The sequence below is a fragment of the Halichoerus grypus genome, chromosome 5 (genome assembly GCF_964656455.1).
Source record: "Halichoerus grypus chromosome 5, mHalGry1.hap1.1, whole genome shotgun sequence".
NCBI classification, from domain to species: domain Eukaryota; kingdom Metazoa; phylum Chordata; class Mammalia; order Carnivora; family Phocidae; genus Halichoerus; species Halichoerus grypus.
This window is the reverse complement of record NC_135716.1, coordinates 19634528-19653812: the sequence shown is the minus strand read 5'-3', so window position 1 is coordinate 19653812 and position 19285 is coordinate 19634528. Positions and strand designations below refer to the sequence as shown.

At 42.0% G+C, this 19285-nt stretch overlaps 1 protein-coding gene across 1 annotated transcript in view; it reads left to right on the top strand.

The window, feature by feature from the left end:
• DEPTOR (DEP domain containing MTOR interacting protein) overlaps nt 1–6273 on the top strand; it is a 126588-nt gene extending 120315 nt beyond the window's left edge. The window contains exon 9 of the mRNA XM_036080372.2: nt 967–6273. Within this exon, the coding sequence (XP_035936265.2) occupies nt 967–1095 (129 nt within the window). The 3' untranslated portion in view covers nt 1096–6273. The remainder of the gene's footprint in view (nt 1–966) is intronic.
• Nucleotides 6274–19285: the final 13012 nt, after the last annotated feature.

Genomic DNA, 19285 nt, shown 5'->3' with positions numbered 1-19285 from the left:
ACTTATCACTGACAGCTGGAGATCTGTGTGTCTTTCCATTTTTCTATTTGAGGGACATAAATCACTCATCTGTCCAATTGTCTGCCTCTTCAGACACACAGCAGATATATCAACTGTTAATTTGTATCAGCTAAATAAAAAAGTACCCAGCATCTGATGTCACCACTAACCTCAAGTGCAGTACCTTCCTTTGAGGCAGTAGCTGTGGGTCACTATCCAGCTCACTATGGTCTCTAATTATTGAATGGTGCGTCCTTTTTTTTTTAAATTGTAATTCTCTCTCCTACCACGGGTTAACTAATACTTAGTGTAAAAGCTAACCTTTGTTGGCCTGATCCACTTTCATAAGAATGAGAAATAGGGAAATGTGTGGAATTTAGCATCTCAATGGGGATACTTTGGCAAGTGAAAGGAAGCACTATAAATAATCATACAGAAACAGTAGATGGCAAAGAGGGCTGTCTTGGGAACAGTGGGCCATAGGGTCTCCCTCAATATTGAGACCAAATGAGTAACAGCCATAAACACTGACTGTAAAAATATATTGAGTACTCCATTGATTCAGAGCACTGCAGTAGAAGAAGCTTGATGTACTTCACTTAATTTAATTCTTACAACATCTTATAAGGTAGGTATTGTTGTTGTTGTTGTTATTATTATTATTATTATTAATCATCCCTAGTTTAGAGTTGAGGGAAGTGAAGCTCAGAAATTTAAATACCTAGCTCCAGCTAGTAAGTGACTAAACTAGGATTTAATCCTAATTTTGTGAAACACCAAGCCAAATGCTTTTTCTATTGTATTGCCTTCCAGAAAAAGTGTAGATTCTTGGAAATTGTTGTCTTCAGCTGGGTGCAGTTGGGTATTTGAAGAGATGTTAGATGTTAGAGATATACAATGACTTCGTTAGAGGTCTATGGAAAAGCAGGAGCTGTAATAGATACTTTTTCTTTGTCTTTCCTTTAGGTCTGTCAGTTTGTCGTCTCTGTAAATGGGCTCAATGTGCTGCATGTCGACTACCGGACTGTGAGCAATCTGATTCTGACGGGCCCTCGGACGATCGTCATGGAAGTCATGGAGGAGTTAGAGTGCTGAGCAGGTGGACATCCTGGCCCTTCAGTGGCCTGAGGATGATCAAAGCCAAGACAACACAAAGCAATGCAATGACAAGACTTCCATACACATGGATGGTTTTGGACGCACAAATCTTTTCTCCATACATACACATCTTGATTTGAGTTTCATAGACTGTTTGAATGTGGAAGAACCAGGTAGATCATCTTTAAAAAAAAAACAAAAACAAAAAAACAATTTACGTCAGTGTAGAAAAAAATTCAGAAATGGAATTTCCTTGCAAAGTAGAATTGCCTTACTCGATTTCTATTTGTAGTTCTCAGCCATTGTTTTTTTTTTTTTTATCTTAATTCACAGAAAGTTGTTGAAATGCTTCTCTGGCCAAAACAGCAACATGCTAAAATACCCCCATAGGACTCAATAGAGTAGTTGTTACAGATTTTAAATTGTTCTCTTACCAAAAGGAATATGGAACTGTTTATGAAAGGATCTGGATTTCACCAAGCTTCAAATTAAAGCAACATCCAGAGGAATAATACCCATTAACTAGCATTTTGAAGAAGGTTCTAAAGCATTCAAGTGCTTAAAAGCCATTGAAAAATGAATTTTTCTTAATTCCTGCCTTTAGTATCAACTTCTAACATATGTTTTCATTTATGGCGTTCGTTAGAAAACAAAAACCTTGTGATGATTATAGATGGGATAAATAGGGAGATACTACTTGTGATTATTTGCTCTGATTTCTCTTTCTGGGCCTAAATAATTTTTTCTTATCAATCAGCTACAGAAGCTTTCTAGATTTAATCCAGAATATGTTGAATGTCAAAACAGAGGAATTTGTGTATACACATATCAAGCCTCTGGCAAGATTTCACTTTGAAGTTGTCCCTTTGTAAGTGAAGGATTCTAGAGCTTGGCCCATATGTGATAAGACTTGAAATTAAATTGCCTCGTTGGCCTGAATTTTTACTAGCTTTCTAGTGTAACATATTCTAAGGAATGACATGTCCTGCTTATTTGGCAGGATTATTTTTCACCAAAACATCGTCTTGTGTTGTCATTTTTCAACTCACTGTATATATGCATGTTTCTTTTTTTGTTTTAGAAAAAAAAGCATTTGGGGGCTTGGTGTATAGAGGAAATTCCTCAAAGTGCCAAATTAGGTAGTCAGGGAATGCCAAATTCTTAATTTCATATAATGCATTCTGAACAACCAGGTTACTTTCTTATCACGTATTAACAAAATGAAATATGAATGTTGTACCTCAGCCATTCTTCTCGTGATAGGTTATCATAATGTATTGGTACTGGTAAAATGGACATACCGTGCTAAAGATGTTACATATATAGGTTTCTGGTAATCCAACTTTCCTGATCTTAGCTTTAGTTAGAGAATAGGATTTTGAAGTAATATAGAATGTCTAACATCAGTACCGTCGATCTACATTTGGGAACTAGTCGCATTCTGTGTGTATGTGCGTTTATACTGTAGCCAGGCTTTGTGCTGCGGCACTTAATGTGTGTGATCTCTTTGAATATTCATCAAAACCCTCCAAGGGATACCTGGGTGGCTCAGTCAGTGAAGCGTCTGCCTTTGGCTCAGGTTCTAATCCCAGAGTCCTGGGATCGAGTCCCACATCCGGCTCCTTGTTCATCGGGGAACCTGCATCTCCCTCTACCTGCCGCTCCCCCTGCTTGTGCTCTCTCTCTCTCTCTCTGACAATATATAAATAAAACCTTTTTTAAAAAAACCCTCTAAGAAGGGTATTATCACCCTCATTTTTCAGATGTGGAAACTAAGTCTAAGCAGACTTCAACATCCATGTTCACACAGCTGCAAGATCTGCTAAGATTCAAACATGGGTTTGTTTAATGCCAGAGCCCACGTGACCGCCCCTCCCCCAGCCTTTCCCCATTAAGGACCTACTGTTGCGGGCTTATTTTATACCCGGGGCTGTGCTAAAACTATACATCACTTATTCCTACTGACCCGTGAGGTCAATATCACCATTATCTCCATTTGATAGCTGAGGAAGCTGATTCATATAGAGGTTAGTCATGTGCCTGAGGCCACACAACTAGCGAGTGGGAGACCTTATGAGTCAGCTCAAAAAGTGTTTATGACATTTTAAAAAGACGAGTCTTAAATGCTGCCTGTGCTCAGGTGTTCGTTAAGTGACAAAAGAAGGAGGACCACCTTTGATGATGGCATCTTCTTCTTGCCTGCTATCTGTACTTTGTACTCATGGCCTAATGCCCGTCATCTTGGGCCCTGGCATAATATCACTTCCCTTTAACCAATCTAAGCACCAGAGAAGCATCTGTCTGTTTTTACTCCATTCAGCTTCCTGCCGGTAGAATTTCTTTGAATCAGAGAGTGTTATTGATGTCTTTGGTCAAATGAATACTAAGGGAAGAAGAGAAGGAAAGAAAGGAGAGAGGAACTATTTCGTCCTTTGGCTCTCATCACCCTCAGTTTAAAGGCCAAATGCCAGAGAATTCTACTTAAGGTCAAGAGAGCTTTACCTTAGCTACTCCTCAGCAACCCCTCTCTCCGACATCCTTACATGGTAATTAAAGTGAGTGCTCCCATTCCCATCGGGACGCTCTTGAGCTCCCTCCGGCCTTTCCACATACAGCTTCTCCTCTCTGGAATAGGGTTTCTCCTTCTTTGCCTGGAGAAATCTGTCCAGTTAATTCCCCTTAGTTGTGATCTTCTCTGAGAAACCTTTGCCAGCTCCCTCATTCTGGGCTTGACTCCCCTTCTCTAATTTCCCATGGGCCCTTATGCATCAACCCCCTATGATTACGGCACTGATGATATTTACTTTGAGGTTGTCCATCACGTGTCTGTCTCCCTAACTATATTCTGAGCATTGGCAGAATGGGACTGAGTCTTGTCACCCAGGTGTTCCCTTCACCTGGCACAGTTTGTGACTGTATCAGCTGTCCATGGCTACTTAACAAACCACCCCAGAACGTGGCTCAAAACGCTCTATGTGCTCATGACCCTGTACGTTGGCAATTTGGGCGGAGCTCCGCTGGGATGGCCAGCCACTGGTCCAGGGGGTGCTGGTGCGTTCCCATGAACATATGTGGGCTAGGCGGGCTCTGTGCACGTGTCTCACACAGATGGCTGGCGCGGTTGGCTGACGTGCCTCCATTCCACCCCAGGTGGCCTCTCCCCAGAGCTCCTAGGATTCCTCATTAGGCCTCATGGGATCAAAGAAGGTGAGAATGGAAACTGCAAGGACCTTATGTGGACTTGCCTGGAGAGTCACCCAGTGTTACTTCCGTAGCATGTTGTCGATCAAAGCAAGTCACTAAACTAGCTCAGAATCGAGACATGGAGAATGGACTCACCCTTTGATGGGAGGAGCTGCAAAGAATTTGTGGCTACTTTTAATCCACCAAGAGTAGGTACTCACCGTTCATGGAATAAATGACCAAGGAGTTACCTAGTTATTGAAAGGCTCAGCTTTCCAGATGCAAATTCCTGACCAGACACTGGGTAGAAGTTTGATATTAGGTTGTGAATAAAGCCCAGTGCCTAATGAAGACTTCAAAGTTAGAAAATCCTAAACTAATGGTGCCACGTGGAGCCACAGAGAGCACGGTTTCCTGTCCTCATTTTGCTGATGAGCACACTGCAGTGTGGAATGTTCGCGTGGCGCGCCCGGGCTCATGAGGCTTGCTAGGGTGAGAGCCCGGGTTAGACGCCAGTCTTCTGCCTTCTAATTATATGTCCTTTACAAGATAGCTTTCTGTGGTGGACACAAATGTGGTGAAAATAGGCCTCTGGCTCTGGGGTATTCGTAAAATTCAAGTAGTGCCATCTACCTGTGAAGGTGAAGGGTGTACATTTTAATTGACTCAGGCCGTGGATTGTGAAATCACAGCATTAAAAAATAAGTATTTTGTGTGATATTTTAACAGGTGAATTGCTTTAAAGTTTAGGAACTCCATTTCTAAATTAACACCAAGAATTGTTCTAAATTAACAATAAGCAATATTCCTAAGACTTTTCTTTCGTGTGTATGTGTGTATCAGTGTATTATTTGTGTGGTATCACTCACTGAGAACCCCTGAAATGGCTTTCTTTGTTCCCAGAGAAAACACTTTTGATTTTTCAGGTGCTTGTGTCATGTGTTTATGTTTCTGTGATGAGGTGGAAATCTTCTTTGGTTTCTTCATCAGCATAATATGTGCTATCAGTGCAAATTTGAAAGCCATGTTTGTTATTTCTGCTGTAGAGAGAAAAATGCAGTTGCCTTTTGGGTTGGTCCTATTGTGTGATGTTTTACAACTAATCTCTGATAAATAGTTGCATAAATTGATAAGGGGACTAGTTGAGAAATTGTGGGTAACAAGAAGAAGATATCCATGTTTGAGTAGATTAGATGCAGTCAGCCTCATGCCATCTTATAAAAGGTGAATGCATTGGGGTGGTAGCAATTAACAATTAATAATTTAAAAATCATTGCTTTCCGTTCAGAATGGAGTGTCACATTTCCAAATAGTCTTTTCAAATATTTGTGACAATAGTCAACTTTCAAGACCTATTTTAAGCTGACATTAAGTATTCTCTCCTGTTGAGTATTAATCCTGTTTCATTTTCATCAGAATAACTCTGGAACATATGCATCTTGCCAACTGGTTAGAGTCCGTTGATATCACTGAGCATTGTTTTACTCATTGAAGGCAGAATTTCAGGTGTAATATGCTTTTCCTCAGTTCAACACCAAAAGGACAAATCTGCAGCATACCAAAATGAAGTTCATCGTCAAAGTTAGCATAGGATATTATCAAATGCGTTAATATATGTACTTAATATATATGTTTATTTTTAAATTAGGTTGAAATTTATGTTTTCCCTTCTTAAGAATTATAGCATAATGCTTAAAATTATAATATGGAAATAGATTGTATAGTATGAAATAAATGTTAAATTTTTAAAACGATGACTTTAGGTTTACAGCTTTTCCTGTCTTTTAGGACAAATTAGCTGTTTTTTATTCTAAGAAAGGATTGCATTATAAAGTTGCTCTATTACCAACCTATCAGAGAAAACACATGGGACTCATATCTAATTCTCTAATGTAGCCAAAAGTGCCATTTGTAACACTACTTAATGATGGATGTTTTCTGACGCTCTTTTGCCTGAAAAAAAGTGCATTAAAAAACTTTTTCTGTACTGTATTTGATTTGGAATCATTTTCTTGCTACATAACCCTGTATTGATGAGTATTATGGAATAGTCTATATGGAAAAATGTTATTAGTTGTTTACCACTCTGGGAGAAAGTTAGTTCTTTTTTATTTTCAACTAATTAGGAAATTGATTACATAATTTGGTATGTTTGGGAGCAGGGTAAAGTATTGGGGTAAGTGATTGGATTGGATTACACTCAATATTAACCAAAAGAACTTTACATTTTTCTCTCATTTCCTTCCTTCATTCATTTATTCATTCATTCAAGAAACCTCGCTGAGAATAGAAAACTGAGTAGATACGACCCTGGATCCAGCTCATCCTTTGAGTCACCTTTGGGCCTGCCTCCTAGAAGTGTTCTCTCCATGGAAGGGGGGGGGGGGGCAGGATATGAAATAATGGTGTTGAAGCAGGTGGTTTAATACAAACCATCTAACCCAAGAACCAGAACACTGACATTAACTTACATTTAACTGTATCTTCCTTCACGACTGTGTCCTCCACTTTTCCTTACCCGAGGTAATCACAGTGGTTGCCTTTGCCATTCTCTTGTTTTGATAATTGTTTAGCTTTTTTTAATGAACTTTATTAAAAGAGCATCAAGTTTTATATAATCTGAGATTTGCATGTTTTCGTTCAGGATTATGTTACTAAGATTCTTCTAGATTTTTGTGTGTAGTCATAATTCACTCATTTTTCACAGCTTCATAAATTTCTAGAGCCTGAGTTATTTTCTTGTCATTGGGCATTTGGTTGTTTCCACTGTTTGTTGTCATCATTATTACTGGGGTTATTATAAATATTCTTCTACCATCTCCTGGGAGTAAGCGAAGGAATTTATCTTAGGTATTTACTTGGGAGAAGAACTGCTAAGTCATGGGAAACGTGAGTGCTAACACTACAAGGACACATCTAACTAGTTTCCAAAGTGGTGAGTCACTCTATACTCCCTTCCAGAATATGAAAGTGATATATGTTGTCAATATCTTTTCCAGCACTTGATATTCCGAGACTTCTTAATTTTTGTCAAATAAATGTCTATTTGGTCAATGATACTGAGAGTCCTGATTTGTTCATAAATTTAAAGCATAGAAAATGTAATTGGTAATTTGTAATTCTAACTTAACTACATCAGTGTCTTCATGATGCCCAGAATGTCTTGAAACTTTTTATCCTATAACAACTCTGTGATTCCAATGAGGCAAGGATTATTGGAGGAAGTCAGTATGACATATTTAAGGACATCCAACAAATAATTATTAAGCACCTGCTGTGGGTCTGTCACTAAGTCTTTGGCAAACAACAGTAAATAAGACAGGTCCCTGTCCATATGAAATTTACATATTCTTGGGAGCCACAGACAATAAATAAGTTATATAAATAAAATAGTTCATTTTAGATAGGGGTTAAGTGCTAAGAAATAAATGAAACCAGATGGGATGATGGAGAAGGACCAGGATTTCAAAAGTGTGGTCAGTAAAAATTATGTTCCTCAATTCCAGTGAGGCACCTTTCACATTACTGTCCATGGGAACAGCGCCCCCTGGAGTTATGCAGTGCAACAGCTCTGAGCAAAAGCCTCTTTGCAAACCTGATTCTTGGCTTTAATACCTGAAGAATGGGATTGAGCCAGCCTTAGAGAAATCTAGAAGAGTATTGCAGGCGGAGGAAGCAGCAAGTCCAAATATACTAAGGCAGGAAAGGTCATAGGGGTTAAGAGCATGGAATCTGGAGACATAGAGACCTAGGTTCAGATCCCAATTCTCACGCTCAAGAGCATACTCAGTTATTTGACCACTCTAGGTATCAGTTTCCTTATCTGTAAAATGGGGATACAGCACTGACCCCGTTTGACTACTGTGAGGAGTAAATGAGGTAACACGAGTACAACACTCATCCTTGTGCCTGATGCATAATAAATAATCAGTAACTGGATGCTTCTCTTGTTTTTATGCCCACTAAACAGAAAAGAAAATGAACTCTGGAGAAGTTATGACTTGCCCCAAATTCATGCCAACTAATGTCTACGTGGCACTGGAGCCTGGGTCCCAGAATGTTTAGTCAATGCTCTTCTCAGTGCATCTTTCTGTGTCTTGGTTTTCTTATTTTTAAATGATATAATCATCTCAGAAGGCTATTATGAAGATTAATTAGTTAATACACTTGAAGGTCTTAGTACAGTGCCTGGCACATAGGACTTGAAAGATAACTACTGATGGCTATTATTACTACTACTATATCATGCTAATTATCAGTCATGTTGACACACACTAATTCATAAGATTGTCTATACATATATATCTTCATCACCAACCACGTACATTTTAGTTTTTGCCGTAGACTGGATAATAGAAGGGTTAGAAAAATATATATGATCACCGCTATATTCGATTGAGTACATTAAAAATCACCCACTCTGTCACCTTGGCTATACTCCTCAGGTACTGAGGAGCAAGGATATTCACAGGTTGGGTAGAAAATATAGCTCTGGATTTGTGGCTGTATGTTGGGAGAGAGTAAAAATCATTCTGCTTTGGATATTTACTCAGCTCCCTCACTTTGAAACCAAAAATTACATATAAATAACTTAGCAAACATAATCTTTGAAACTCCAGATCTCATATAGAGTAATTTCACAATACTGCATATCGTCCATTTACTACCTGATTAGGTTCCCAGCAGTTTTATAGCCTAAGAAAACAATGAAAGTAATCAACTGTCGTGCCTTACATCCCACGACAAACGCTCTTTCTCAGGGTACACTGGCAAGTCAATCTCGATTATCAAGAAGTTATAAAGGTTTCCTGAGCAAACCTTAATTGCGACATCATGCCATTTGTCTTTTGTGGGTAGCTTCCTAAGTCCAGAGGCTTCGGAGACTCATGCGGGAATTATGTGAGCGAGCCCCGCCCCGCCCCCCCCCCCCCCCCCCCCCCCCCCCCCCCGCCGCCCTGTGCTTCTGTTAGCACAAGCTCTCGGCAGGCGGGGAGTGGAGGCACAGGCTGCCGCTTGCCTTGTACATCTGAGGAATGTCCTGGAGCAGAAGAAAGGAGCGCTCTGTAAAGAACTTGGCAAAGCATCTCGTGCACTTACATCCCGGATTTGACAGCTCCCTTTTCCTTTGCCTGTCATTCGGCCCAGGTGACCTTCTTTCTTTGCCTCCTGGGGCTCCATATCTTATTCTAAAGTCCCCTGGCTCCCTTGGGATTAAATATTAAACTTGTTTCTCCCTGAAGTCTGAAATGCCTGGGTCCACAAAGGCTGATTGATGACACAAACCTTATGAAGGGGGCTAGGGACACGTCTTGAGGTCCAACCTGAGTGGATGAGACTGGGGCTGGGTAGGACAGCGAGGAGGAGGAGAAAGGAAGAAGGAAGAAGGACATTTGATCTGTTACCGCAACTTAGAAGATGTGTATGTATGTGTGTACCAAAACCGTGAGAGGAGCCCAGAGTTTGAAAGATCTGGATGTTCCTGCCACTATTGCAAGGGGAAGAAGGAGAATAGAGCCCTTACTGTCGAACCTGGGGAAACCATGGAACAAGTGACCTGGGAACGTGAAGGTTAGTTAATTATTAAGCAGGAAGACTCCCAGGTGTGGAGCTTAACAGCAGAAAGGGAGGAAACAAGTACCCTGAGCTCTAAGGAAGACTGGAGTCTGCGGACGTCAGCCCAGCCAGTCTGTTAGACAGAGAAGCCCTGTTTGCCTTTGTTTTCAGATTTTCTTTCATCCCGTCCGAGCTACATAAGGTGTGAGAGGGGCGCCTGGGTGGCTCTGTCGGTGAAGCGTCCGACTCTTGATTTCAGCTCAGGTCCTGATCTCAGGGTCATAGGGTCAAGGCCCGGGTTGGGCTCTGCGCTGGGCATGGAGCCTGCTTCATATTCTCTCTCTTTCCCTCTCCCCACTTCCCCTAGCCCCCCCACACCTGTGTACTTGCTCTCTCTGTTTCTCAAAAAAAAAAAAAAAAAAGTGAAAAACTGTTTCTAGTGCTGTTTTTGTTTGAAATGGAACAGGAGGAGGTCATATACCGTCTTGTGAAGGACATGGTGTTTCTTGTTGCATGCACACAGCAATCCACTCACTCACATCTCTGCCTACCTGTCCACCTTCTTGCTTATGAAAACTGGCTCACCGGAATGTACTCCACACACTTCCGTCTTAGTACATAAATGGAAATAAAAGTATAAAATCAGAAGTCAGAATCTTGGTGGGGGGGATTGTGCCTGGGTGGCTCAGTCGGTTAAGTGTCTGCCTTCAGCTCCGGTCATGGTCCCAGGGTCCTGGGATCAAGCCCCACATTGGGCTCCCTGCTCAGTGGGGAGTCTGCTTCTCCCTCTGCCCCTCCCCCTGCTTGTGCTCATTCATGCTTTCTCTCTCTCTCTGTCTCTCTCACTCTCAAATAAATAAATAAATCTTTAAAAAAATTCTTTTTTTTAATCTGTAAGAAGCCTTGTAAATTTTGCTAGTTTACTCTGTCATTTTATGACAGATGGAGAGACAGTCTTTTGAAAAATGAATAATAATAATAGCTAATATTTATTTCACTCTAAATATATGCCAGCTACTCTGATAATTTTTTTTTATAGATGATCTCATTTGATCCTCACACGACTCAATGAAGTAGGTTCTAGTAAAATCCTTGTTTTATAGACAAGGAATCCAGCTCTCTAGGGAGGTGAAGTCGGTGGCACAAGGTCACACACCGGCCAAGTGGTGAGGCCAAGATTGGAAACCTGCCATTCTGACTGCTGATGGTATCTGCCTCTCATGGTGACCCAGTTCGTCCAAGAGCACAAGATGGCACATGCATGCAGTGGCAAGAGGACCATCTAGAGCCAGACTTTGCACCTTGAGAGCATTCCACTCTCTAGACATTGCTGTGGGGGACCGCGCCCCCCCGCCAGCAGTGATGATCCAGGGCTCATCCCTCTTGCCTGGTGGCTGCCCTTATAGCTTGAGTTCCTCTTGCACACATCAGGGATTCCTCTCCTCTCCTCTTTCTTCTCAACATCACTACCTATCATTTGGTTCATTCCTAGGGTTTCCTTTGCTCCAAAACTGGTTGTCTAGTGGCCATTTTTCCAGCTTCCTTCTTAGATGCTTTTTGGGACACAAACACCTAGACACTTGTTCTCATGCACGCATTTCATTTCATTCATTCAACACATAATAATATACGCCTCTTATGCTATCTAGGTCAAGTGCTAATCACTACAGGTGGGCAGCCAAAAAGTAACTTGGGAGCTCCAGAAGATAGGAAGGAGTTACACTGAATCCTATATCTCTAGGACCTAGTAACGTACACCGCACACAGTGATCTCTTAATTATTGTTTGTTTAAAAAAGTATGTGTTTGTAAAATACTCTTCAAATTGATAGTGTACCTTCCTGGAATGGAAATCGGCCTAGATATCTTAGATATCTTCTTGATGCTTCCTCGTTCCTGCCTCCTTTCTTAGACGAGCTGTGAAACACACCGGACCCTCCTTTTCATTCATTCCTGGAGGCAGTCCGGTGTATCCTGGTTGCCCTAAGGTCCTCCAGTGAGGCCACACTGACATCTGCTGGATCACAGGAGACCTTCAATCTGGCATCTCTCTTTGGAGCTTATCGAGAGAAAGTGGGCTCACAGCAAGGACAAAGGAGAGGCAAAGAGACCTCCTTCTTTTAGAAGGAGAGACACTTAAGGTCACAGACCCACCATAAAAGGAATCAAGGCAAAATCTCCATGATTCCAGACTTCTAGAAAAAGTTTCTCAGTGATTGAGAAATTGAATGTCTATGATATGCCATGCACATGCTGAGTGTTTGATGTCCGTCAAGTGTTGGACTGACTTCATGCACATTGTCCCAAGTAACAACTCTACGTACAATGCATCTCACAATGGTTCATCAACTCCATTTAACTTTTGATCTTCTACCTTCCCTCTACAACATCCACCATGCAGAACTAGTTTATAAGACCAGGGCTGGACTTTGTACTCATGCACATGCACACACACACACAAACACAGGCACACACACACATTTGAAGGACATGAAGTTTTCATATGAATGCAGTCTGTAAGAGTTGTTGCTGTCTTTTAATTCCTGAGAAATTCTTCATTCTTAGATGTGTTGTGCTTTTTTTTTTTTTTTTTTAAGATTTTATTTATTTATTTGACAGAGAGAGACACAGCGAGAGGGTGAACATAAGCAGGGGGAGTGGGAGAGGGAGAAGCAGGCTTCCCGCTGAGCAGAGAGCCCGATATGGGGCTCGATCCCAGGACCCCGGGATCATGACCCGAGCCGAAGGCAGACGCCTAACGACTGCGCCACCCAGGCGCCCCAATGTTTTGCTTTTTTTTTTTAAAGATTTTATTTATTTATTCATAAGAGACAGAGAGAGAGAGAGGCAGAGGGAGAAGCAGACTCCCCAAGGAGCAGGGAGCCCGACGTGGGACTCGATCCCAGGACCCTGGGATCATGACCCGAGCCGAAGGCAGATGCTCAACCATCTGAGCCATCCAGGCGCCCATGTTGTGCTTTTTCTCATGTGAATTAGAGGTCAAGAAAAGTGTGTTAGAGTTTTCTTTTAGAAATATGAACATGTCATCCTCCTTTTTTTTTTTTAATTTTTTAATTTTATTTTTTTTAAAGATTTTTATTTCTTAGAGAGACAGCAAGAGAGGGAACACAAGCAGGGGGAGAGGCAGAGGGAGAGGGAGAAGCAGGCTCCCCACTGAGCAGGGAGCCCCATGTGGGGCTCGATCCCAGGACCCCAGGATCATGACCTGAGCCGAAGACAGACGCCCAATGACTGAGCCACCCAGGCGCCCCATCATCCTGCTTTTGAAGGCTACCTTAGTATCCTAGCTAAGTTACTGACTATGGCAGAGTTTTATCAGGAGAGAAAATGGCTGTTAACAGTCCGAGATCATTAGTGCCCAAACCAAGAAAAGCTCAATGACTATGCATTTTTATGGTTGCTTAACACAATGCATGTAATTGTGAGGGGGCTTCCTGACTTCAGCGCCCAGCCCTGTAAAGCAGGAGCAGAAGGCACACATCCCCCGTCAGCCATGTTCAACCAGGGGATGAAGTACTCCTTGGAAATGCCTTCTGTTAACATCAACCACACTGTGGATGCCTTTTGATGATGTCAACCTCTTAATATGAAAAAAAGAGCAAGTCCAGAAACAAAGCCTGTATTGGTTCTTTGACTCTGATTGGGGTCAAACAATCGGAGGGTTCTATGAGGGCTGAGACCACCCCTTGTGTGAACAGAGACTGTCTCTCGTTTGACAGTTGGAGTCTTCCCTTCGTATCTCAAAGGGAATTCTACTGTAAAAAGTAAAAATAGTGCATGTACAGCTTCTCACTTAATACTCTCCTTTCTTGGTGACAACTTCCTTTGCAGGGAGTGTCTAGACTCTAAATGCAAGTAAAGGTTCCCTTTTAAAACATTTCTGCTGACTGTGAGTTAAGAGTGCAAGGCATTTCCTTTTGATGCTCCTGGCCTTTTGTTCCCACCTACAGACTTTCCCTCTCTTCTAGTCCTTTCTTCCCCATTTTGGCTTAAAACCTGTTAATTCTCCTTATCAGTTTCTAGCAGCCTCTTCTAGCGTGTACTGAATGTGGAACTCTATCAGTGGGAGACTGGCAGGGATGGGGCAGGCATAAACATGAGAATGGGTGCAAAGCCCACTGGATGGAAGAAGCACTAGAGAATCTACATGGAGAGGCTCTGTCTGTTGGTGGGTCCACGTAGGATGACACGCAGGAGTAGAGCCAACGATCAGCACCTAGGCAACAGAAAGATCTATTGTGGTTGTAGCATCTGAAATAGGGGATGGAGCCATAAGTCATCATCTCGACAAGGCAAAAATGCACTAGGAGGGGGGGAAAACTAAAGCCAGAAAGAGAGCTCTAGATCTTTTGTCATGAGCAACATCTTCCACAATTTTCTGCTAGTCTGTATCAGCCAGGTGATGTCTTTGTGAATCAACCCCAGTTCAATTAAATCAGAGAATTCAAGTAGACTTCTCCTACTGCTCTTATAATTGTTTGCTTCATATTAACTGTATTTATACAGTTGTCTTGTCTTAATATTGAAGACCCTAGTCTGCTCATCTCAGTGTGCCCCACAATCTCTAGCATGTGACTCCATAACAAAATGATTCATCCTCAAACATAAGCATTAAAGAGAGTACCAGGACACTATTTTAACATCCTAACTTAGGCAGTTGCCCTGGGGAATGTAAAAGACACACAAAAATGAAATGAATAGTTACCAGCATCAGCCATTTCTACCACCACATTTCCACCAGCTCTTTCTACACCAGCCATTTGGAACCTCATAAAGTTGTTGTGAGCATTAAATTAAATGAGATAACCCATGTAAAGAGCTTATAATATACTTGGCATATAAGTGCTTAATATCATTATACTTATTATAATAAATAATATCATCATGCAGTTTTATTTTCAGCACACACCAACTAGGAAACGTGATTGTGGTATACTGACTCGATGCTTACTTGCCAATCCTGCTTCCTCTTCCTGGATATACAGGAAGTCTACATTTTCCAGCCCACCTTGCATTTGGGTAGGACAATGTGACTCAGTTCTGGTCAATGGTATGTGGGTAAAAGTTAAATTCACCAGTTCTGGGGCTGGCTATAAAAATATCCTGTGAGGGGTGCCTGGGTGGCTCAGTCATTGGGTGTCTGCCTTTGGCTCAGGTCATGATCCCAGGATCCTGGGATCGAGCCCCACATTCGGGCTCTCTGCTCAGCCAGAAGCCTGCTTCTCCCTCTCCCACTCCCCCTGCTTGTGTTCCCTCTCTTGCTGTCTCTCTCTCTGTCAAATAAATAAATAAATAATCTTAAAAAAAATATCCTGTAAAATCTTACACTCCCTCTCTCCCTCTTACATGGGTCCAGAAGAGAAGGATTCTGGGATAGAGGAAAGAGCTGGACCCCTGAGTTGTTTGTGGAAGAGAGTATCCTGACTCAGATCAGGCTATATTGTGAGCAGGAAACAAATTTGTATTGTTGAAGCCATGGAGATTTGGGGATTTGTTACTATAGCAGAAATGACCTTACTCTAATACAGTGGTATTAGGGAAAAGGAAAACAAATATGCTTTAAATTAGTTATTTGAAGGCAAATAACTAATTATCAAATAAAGCAGAAAAAAAGATTCACACATGAAACAAATCTGCAAAACCGTGTGGAGTTTTTGGAAAGCTATAAGGTGTCATTCTGCTAGGGGGTAATTCCCAGGTTTGCACATTGGCAATAATGGTGGAGCTGGGATGTGAATTAGGCATGTCTAACTCCAGGACCAGTACTTTTTTTTTTTTTTTTTACACTACATCCTTCAACAGTTTGGGATGAACCAGCAGACATGCCTCCTGCAAGTTAATGATTAGGTACCAGATTTCAGTGGTAGATTGAACAAACTAGAATGAATGATGTATCAGGCAAAGCCTTTGATAAGTAATAGAACGGATGGTGGGAAAACAAAGAACCAAAATGCAATGCTAAAGAAGCAGTGCTGAAAGTTTGGAATGGTGAGATGTGCCATGAGCAGGAAAATGTGTTACAAAACCAGAAGCCAAAAGAGGGGAACAGGGCAGAAGTGTGGAGTGATGGCATCAGGAAGAAAGGCTCAACCTGAGACTGAATCAAGTTGGAGGGTGTTGGAAACTGGCTTTGATGTGATGCTGACAAAGGGAACGTTCCCCCCCCCCCCGATGGACAGGTCCCAGCAGGATGGACTTGAGGCAAGGGAAGGAGTACAACAGAAAACCTCCCCCAGATCTCCTACAAATACCAGCCCAAACTGGTTCATGACTATGGAATATGGAGAAGCACCATGTATAAAGACCAGCCCCATTATCACTTAGGGTGATGCTGATTTTTGGTGGTGAAGTGTGGAGTCAAGGGACCCACGATCAGGGTTGGGTATGCTTGGAAGAGCACAAGGTGTCAATTCCACAGAACAAATGGAGACCAAGAAGCAGATATAGAATCGGGTATCTGCGAAAGAATTCAAGCAAGTGGGAATGATCAGTTTGGAGTTGTACTGTGAAAAGATTTAGAAAAGAGTGATAGATCAGTCAGGGTGGTGGGTTTTTTTTTGTTTGGTTTTGTTTGGTTTGGTTTGGTTTGGTTGCAAGTAACAGAAAACCAGCTTAAACTAACTTACAGGGGGAAAAAAAAGACTTTCTTGTTTTATTTAACCACATTGCAATAGGAACAATGATTATATAATTTATCATTCACCTGGAACACTTCCGAGAATGTAAGAGGGAGCTATTAATGATGGAGCTGGGGCAACAGGTGTCAACTGGGACTGCTTAGGCGAACTGGGAACTGACAAAACTCAGTGAGTGTTAGGAAATCAAGGTGAATAAAACCTACAAGGCTGCCAGGGATCTCACTCTCTGTGTAACTGTTACTTTTTTCTACTTTCTCCTTCTCTTGTATGGCCTTTATTCACATAAGCTTATGTCACAGTGGGCACAGCTGCCAGGCCTAAATTCTTACAGCTTACCCAACAGCGGGGAAAGGATGCTTTTCCACCAGCTTCAGTATGAAATGTCCTGCCCCAGAACTCCAAGTCATCTGGCCTGTGTCATGTGACCAACCCAGGACCAATCTTTGTGATCAAAGGGATGGATTCCTACTCTTGGTTCACCTTGGGTCTTATGCCCTTCCTGTTTCAAAGACATAGGAGCACTATGAACCAACAGTCCCAATAGTTTGGAGAGCATTTTTCCAAAGAGAAGACCTTTTCTTGGAGACAAAACCATACATACCCACTATGATGGCCTTTTATAGAGTACCTGCTGCCAAATCCACTGGCAGTATGGAACCACAAAACACGGCTGTTAGATAAAATACATGATATATAAAACACAGCTGGTGGATGTGGCAACTGCCTGGGAAGAGTGTTAAATCATGAACTCTGCAATCCTGGAAACTGCTGGATTGCTCTATACCTTTATAACCTAGTATATAATAGTCTGTTAGTGACATGTAAGGTCCCAGGATGCAGTATTCCTATGAGCCTCTAGCACCTCTCAAGTGAAGTGAGCTTACTCCAGAAAGCCATTGGTAGAGCCTTAAGGGCACTGAGCACCTCAAGTTTCAAATGGGGATTTGGGGAACAGAAAGGAAAATGAGGATTCCATAGAAAAGGATTGAGAAGGAGAATTTGGAGGTGGACATCCCTTCCATCCCAGCTTGTCCAAGCTCCCAGTTCTGCTGCTGCTGGATCCAGTTTCAGCCCCATTGTTGGAAGGCACAACCATTTATGATGAAACTTGGAACAGATACCCACCTTGCAGAGGATCTCTTGGTGGCTAAAGCTTACCAGCAGTCTGCTTGTCCCCAGCCCAGCCCTTCCCAGGGAGAAAAAAGTGGATAAATGTGTGGAAGGCTGACTGGGTGACTGTGGGCCCCCATCCAAAAAGCAATTCAGCCAAGGTCAGGGTAGAGAGTTGGTCCAGTGGAATCCGATTTCACAATGGGCCCCTTGCCACTATAGAGAGCACTGTGTTTACTGGGAGAGCTCTTCAACCTCAAAGTTGTGCCTTCCAGAAAACTGCAGCTTTTACTCTAATAAATAACCAACCAGCTCCAGCCGAGACCTGTTGGAGGGGGTAGGACTATCCTTACCACAGTGCTAATCAGCAGGAATGTCACCTGTAAGCCCTGCCCTTTGGAAACAGCCAGCAAGGTTGAAAATGCTGGAAGCTGTAAACATTCTTTGGAACCCCCACATAATAAATGGGAGATTCCACAACAGGCTATTAATAGGTAAATTCTCTCTTGCTGGACTACAAGTATCTGAGCAACTCACATGAAATTCTTCTTAGAACTAAGCAGTATGTGAATAAACAAACATGAACTAGCATCTGGTCCAGGATAAGTAGCTAATGAAACATGCCATAGTTCACCTTGGCTCAGAGTTCAGGAACGTGGAACAAATTACTGGAAGTTGATATGATCATTTCAGTGCGGGTCTTTGGTCAGTGTACGTGTTACCTGTTCCATTTTGTTCATTTCTTCTTTCAGATGCTTCTTCTCTCTTCTCTCATTGTTCAAGACAGAGTATTTGTTTTTTGACTTTTTATTCAAGTATGTAGTTGTTGCTGTGGTTCTGTTCCAGACTGAGTCCTGTTCATCTGCCTGGCTGCTGGGAGCACTGGTGGCCAGTAGTGCTTGGCTGGGTCTCCTCCAGTCCAAGCCCTCTGCTAAAGAGAGCTACCCTGCATTACTCACAGTAGCCAAGGTACAAAAACAACCTAAGTGTCTTCCATTGGATGAATGGATCAAGAAACTATGGTATATATGTACAATGGAATATTATTTATCCTGTCATTTGTGACAATGTGGGTGAACCTGGAGGAAGTTCTGTTAAGGAAAATAAGCCAGACCAAGAAAGACAAGTCATGCATGGTATCACTTGCATGTGGAATCTAAAAAAGGAAGTTTAATTCCTAGAAACAAAGAGTGGAAAAATGGTTATCAGGGGCTGGGGTTGGGGATAATAGGGAGAGATTGGTCAAGGGTACAAACTTCCAGCTATAAGATGACTATGGTCTGAGTATCTAATGTATAACATGGTGACTCTAGTATTATATAATTGAAATTTGCTACAAGAGTAGAAACTTAAATACCCTCACCATGAAAGGGGGGAAGGTAAAAAAAAAAATAGAGAGAGAGAGAGCTGCCTCATTCTAAGTCATGCCCCCTTCCCCAGGGGCAGTCCATGTCTTTGAAGAAAGAATGAACTTGCTGAACAGAAAGTGCACAAACACTAAAAAGGACACTTTTCAAAAGAGAATACGTGCTCAGTTTAGGCATAAAAGGCTTGACCCCTCACTCCAATTTGGGGTGACTCTGAAGGGTCATTTAATTCCCGAGCTCCCTCCTGTTGGACTGGCCAAGACCTTTGTTTACACGGCTGCCCTGTCATTTGCTCCCTCTGCTCCATCATGTCTTA